We start from the raw sequence: 6,000 nt of genomic DNA, 5'->3' as shown, positions 1-6,000 counted from the left end.
ATTATGCTAACTTTGTTCGATTTAGTCGACCATGTATCGATAAAACTGTCTCTATGCCAAATCTTAACTACAAGAAATTTTTCATCATTTCAAAAACCTTCCTAGATTTTAAGTTATATTCCCTTTCGTAATTACATGAATCCCTTCTTTTGTCAAAAGAAAAAATTTAAATCACTAGCCAAAACTAGATTGTCATAGTCTAGCTGTGCTATTTCTTTTTAAATTTCTTCATAGATTTCCGCTCTATCTTCATTTGGTCCATAAGATTCAACTACAATAACTTTTCAATCTTTTATAGTGATAAAACTTATATATTACACAATAAAGGCAAATAGCCTACTGGATTACATTTCCGTGGTACACACGGGATGTATTATATCAAATAATTGAAAAAGTCACTCCCGACGGAAGTGATGATATTGACGGTAGAGGGATTCGGAAATTCAAGACCAAGGGAGCAGGATTAAATAGGAAATCGTGAGGAAAATAAAACCACTACTCTATCATAAATTCCTTTAAAAAAATAAAATGGTTCTGAACACCTCTGTATCTGGATGGAAATATGGAGGCGACGTTTTTAGGTATTACCCTTCGGTATTTGCAAAATATTTAGACTCTTTAAAGTTGATTGTAAGATCTTACAAAGCTATTAAAAATAAATTGTCTTACTGAGGAGACTATTTGTACATTTAATGGTGGATTGCTTCTTATATTATTCTTATTTGCTCCTGTTTTGCTTTTAGTTATATGCTTGTATGTGTGTTCTAAATTTTGTATGTTTTATTTAGTTATTTTTGGTCTTTAATATGCGTATAGTGTTTAGGTAGGGTTTTTATTTTATCTTTAAAGGGATAATTATTAACTAAAATGTTTATTTAAGTGATCTTTTAAAGTGATCCTTCATCCTTATTGATTTATTAAGTAATTTGTGCATATAAAATGAAAATAATTTTTACAATGGGGGCTTCTTCCAGTATCGGTACAGGGTTGCATCCTGTTTTAGGATTCAACTGTACCCAGAAACACCCCCAACATTCGGTGCATAATTAAGAGTTTAAAGTGAGTGTAAATAAAGTAGAAAAGTATATATTGACAACTTTAATAGACGAGATATCTACTGAAAATGATCACAAAATAATGATCTGATCAAACGTCATGACGGCTAAACTACTGTCCACCAATACATTTTTTTAAATTTTCAGGGTATATTTTGATTTCCAGTTTGTTTGTTTGTAAATGCCTCAAATTGATACGATTTTCATTACTATTCAAAAGCGCCCAGAATAATGATAACTGCATTAAAAAATAAAAAATACTGTTCTGTTTGTCCACAACAATTTGCACGCTACGAATACTTAAAATTTACAGCCCTGCATATACTTCCCTCTTTCCTTGAATTGTTTAATCTTATAGACTTGCATTAAAGTATATTCCTTAGTGTTGCAGTCATAATGTCTTGAAGATACTCTCACTCAAAGATTGATAAATTCTTGTTTTCAGTTCCATCAAAATTTTCCATTACGAAAATAGAAATATTTAGTTACTAGAGGCTTCTTTTTAAGAACACATTGTTACCTAAATAGTATCACATAACCTTTCCTTAAAATATAACAGAAAAAAGAGTCAAAATCATCTGGTAGTTATCCCAATAAGGAAATCATACCAATTGCTCTTACATATACTCCTAAACTATCATTTTTTAAAGGCAAATATATAGTTTTAAAACAAATTTTGTCTGTTTGTCTACGATTAATAACTTAAAGCAATATAAGGTTACTACCAAGCAACACTATTCATTATCTGTTTCAATGTTGGAGCTGAATGTAAGACATTTCGATATGTATTTACGATGCAAGATACTTTTTTTCTAAAAGAATATCATTGTTGCTTTTAAATGCAAAGTTTTCAATTCACATTCTTATGAATAGTTCTCTATGAAGATCGTCATAAAAGCCTTCCAGGTATAAAAGTTCAAAATAAAATTCATAGAGGACACATTAAATAGGCTTTGCTTTTTATAAACTATCACTTGTATGAATCAAATATCATTTCTGAGTAAGCATCTAATAATATTACTTATTATATGTTTGATGTAGTTTTGAGCATATTGGGCCTTCTACTTACATGCATACATTAAAGCATTGCTAAGTATTTATTCTAAGCACAATACTTGTAAAAAAAAGAAGGGAGAGAGAAAAAAGAAGAAATAAATAACCAATAAAAGATTCGCAGAACCTCGAGAAATGCAGAATTAGAAAGCAAAGCTTTCCTTTGAGCGGCTGTTGACTACAGTTCCGTCGTCAACGACGGCCCTTTTTCTGAGTAAATAGTTGGTAGTCACCGTCAGAGGGGGGAAACTATTTTCGGCGGATGCGAAAAAGAGGTAGCGCTTCATTTCTTTTTTTCCATCTTTCCATTGATGATGAAACCCTAAAGATGTTTTCAGGTGAGCAGTGAGTTCTTCAAATTTGAAATATTTTTTTAAAGAGTGGTAGTAAAATAAAGAAAGAAAGTGTTTTTTAGCTAAGACATCCCAACGAGGAAAAACGAAGAGGTTGTGAGTATATACTTTTATGTATATGATATATTCGTTCTTTAAAATCAATTCCAATTCCTACATACAAAAACAAAAAATTATTAAATTTCTGAAAAACTTTCCTCATCAATTTGAGTTCCTCATCTTTTAAAATATCTCTGCAATTGGTATGAAGTTTTCTGATATAGATATACAATTAAAAATTATGAGAGTAATAAAGAAAATAATTTAAAAGGAGGAAGCAAAAGTTTAAACCATTAACTTTAACTTTTCTTTTCGAAAAAAATACAACACAGTGATTTAACTTTAATCTGACACGCACCAAATTATTTGATAAATTTAAGCTTAAATCGATTATAATCAGGAAATTGTAAATCTAACTCAATGTGTTTTTCTATTCGTCCATTTTAAAAGTTTACAAAAAATTATATTCCCGTAAAAATAAATGACAAATCAAGTATTTTCCCCCCTTTTTGTCCCATTTTTGGCAGTCCCAATTTTATAGTTGTCAAATTTTTATAATGGACTAAAAGTACCCATCAAAGGTTTAATGTTTCAATATTTTTCGATTACAGATAAGTAAGAGATATGACGCTCCTAAGCGTACAGTTGGATGTGTCAAAGTTCTTCGGCCTCACTTTCCTATTTATTTCATCTGGTAAGACTTGTAACAATTTTATTAGTCATTATCGTAAAACAATCATTGATATACGTGGTGTGTCAGGGTAAAAATAATCTTAACACAAATCAAGAAAAGAAGAAAATCCTAATTTAAACTGAGAAATATTTCATGAAGATATTAGAGTTAATTAATGGCTTATTATGTATATTTGTGGGGTGACTTACGATACCAAATAATGAAGCTATAGTGTGACAAAAGTTCATTTAATTTTGGATAATTATATTGATATATATGGTCTTTCAAATAAAATCGTTCTATTTATCTATCTTAAATTGTGACCATCCATTTTTTGTTGACGGGCGACATATATTTTTATCACATGCCATACCTTTTATAGAAATTGCCAATGAGGTCAAAAATCCGAAATACTTTGTAAAGTACAGCCATTGTTTTGGTCTATACTCATTCCTTCACTCTAAGTTAGTGAATACCCTATTGTACATAGTTAGTGAACTGGGGTAAAATGGTACCCAAAGTATAAAACGAATTTTAGTAAGTAATAAACAGTCAAATATTACTTCAAAATGATGCTATTTAAATTTGTATTACTTTACAAACTGTTTCATCCATTTTGTACTCGTAAATATTAATTATTATGATGAAAAGTATTTTTACTATAATTAAATTCAGTAACAGCATTAAAATTGTTATTATTTTAGTTAAAACATTATAATTTTGTTTTTTATAAAATTTCTATTTTAACGAATTTGAAATAGCAAAAATCTACCCATTTATTTTGATTTATTGAATAAACAGCTGATATTTCATTAGTAGCAAAACGTATAATTTAAAATGGAAAAAAGAAATGGGAAAAACATTAATTCTTTATTAAAAATTGCACAATTTATAAATAATTCTACGGATATACATTTTTTATAAAATTGACAAACAGTTGCTTTTGTTAACAAACTGCAAACACATTACTCAATAATTACCTGATTTGACACCTATATGGCTGCATTATCAACAGAGCCACGTTATTCCCGTTTAGAACACATTTTCTAAAATACTTGTTAAAATTTCATTCCATTGTGACGCTTAGTTTAGAGGTTACAAATGGTTTAGTGACCCTAGTTTTATAATTTCCAAGACAATTGCTGGAAAGTAATTTTGCGTGTTGGTTAAACAATGTTTTTGATCGGAAAAACATACTGTTAAAGCCATTCAGAGGAACTCTTTCCATGGTTCTTGACTGGTATGCTGAATTTAATCACAGTGGTACAAAGACCGATGATACTGAACAACAGCTGTTTTTGGGAAACATAAAAAATGTCCCGAAATAGTATAAAATGACAGTAAAACAAAGCTGCATGAGAAAGCCGACACCTTGAAGATAAATGAAGGTAGTCATAGCGTTTCTTCTCTAACAGCAAAATATACAGCGAATTTCAATGTTAAAATTTCTGATTTTATTCTCCTCAGCATTGATTGGTTGATTTAAAACTAGCTCCTCTTAGGTTGTGAACAATTACCAACAATTATTGAATAATAATTCCATAGTTGTGTATAGTTTGACTAACTAGCAACTCCGTTTTGGCCATTTTTTTGCTTTCTTTCGGAGAAAAGGTTCCAAGATCAGAGTTGCGTTTTCTCACACCGGAACAGTAACAACAAGATTTCGACGATTCAAAGCTCTATTTGGAGACGTTCAAGCAAAATTTGACAGTAGTCTGTTTGTGTTGTCAGAATACTAATATTTTTGTAGAGGCTCCGGTCACAAAATTGCTTTTGACATTGCATTACTTTCTCGACTAAAAAGGATACCACAAAAATGTTTTATTTTATTTAATCATTTATTTTATTACAGTACTTTTAAAATAACGCGGGAAATTTTACTTACTGATGAAAATTGGCAATTTCTGGAAAATCCAAAGATCTATTCGGCCTCTTCATGCTTTAATTAAAAGATTTTATATCTTTCAATTGATGCCAGATTAAATGGAATCAGACTCCTGGTCGGCCTTTGAGATCAGAATGTAGTTGGCTTTGTATCATTAAAGGATTTAAAATTTCATTGCATACTGTGACTATATAATAACATCTATTCAGCAGAAACTTTAGTCAATAGGAGAAAATGGTCAGATGCAACTAATTGTATCATTTTTGTCATTGGAGTCTGATCACCATGACAGAAATATTGTCATTTGAAAGATATATTTAAGCTCCTTTAAAATAAAAGTTTTAAAAATGACCCATTTTCGATGGCAAGTAAATTTTCTGTCCTTTTCTTTAACCCACTCTATAAATGACTCAAAAAAAAAAAATGTTATGAGCACTAAACTCGAAATTCCATTTTACAATAGTCTAAATTAATGGTTAAGAGAAATAGGTTTTTATAATTACTCTTAGATAATTGTGTGTTACGCTGATATGCTAATGAAAATAATACTAAAATGGAAGAGAAAAAACCATAAGGTAGATAACTTTATCTATTTTTTATTGATGTCAACTGTTAATTATTATTAAAAGAATAGTGATTTGTTATAATATCCATACATTAAATTGATAATCCTATCAATAATTGTGTATGAAATGTCACAAACTTAAACCGAAGGCCCTTAATCGATGTATAAGAATCCAAATCCTATCTTATAGCATTTATGAGTTTATATTACGTAGAGTCAGCTGCTTTAAATCAGAATAGATTCAACAGATGAAAACTAATGGAAACTGCTAAATATGAATGCAACACATCTTTTTTTATTTCATAAAGCGTGAAGATGGTCTCACCATCAATTATGAAGCAATTTATGACGTCAGTGCAAACGCTTTATTGAAGTTT

The 6,000-nt window shown here is 29.6% G+C and overlaps 1 protein-coding gene across 1 annotated transcript in view; it reads left to right on the top strand.

Moving 5' to 3' along the window:
- Window positions 1-2,407: 2,407 nt before the first annotated feature.
- The window catches only part of LOC121121645 (lachesin-like), a 182,184-nt gene continuing 178,591 nt past the window's right edge, over window positions 2,408-6,000 (top strand). The window contains exons 1-2 of the mRNA XM_071890015.1: window positions 2,408-2,557; window positions 3,112-3,194. Coding sequence (XP_071746116.1) covers window positions 3,125-3,194 — 70 coding nt within the window. The 5' untranslated portion in view covers window positions 2,408-2,557; window positions 3,112-3,124. The remainder of the gene's footprint in view (window positions 2,558-3,111; window positions 3,195-6,000) is intronic.

This window comes from Lepeophtheirus salmonis, chromosome 7, assembly GCF_016086655.4.
Source record: "Lepeophtheirus salmonis chromosome 7, UVic_Lsal_1.4, whole genome shotgun sequence".
Taxonomy (NCBI): Eukaryota; Metazoa; Arthropoda; class Copepoda; order Siphonostomatoida; family Caligidae; genus Lepeophtheirus; species Lepeophtheirus salmonis.
Note: the sequence above shows the minus strand (reverse complement) of the source record. Positions and strands in the feature narration are given on the sequence as shown.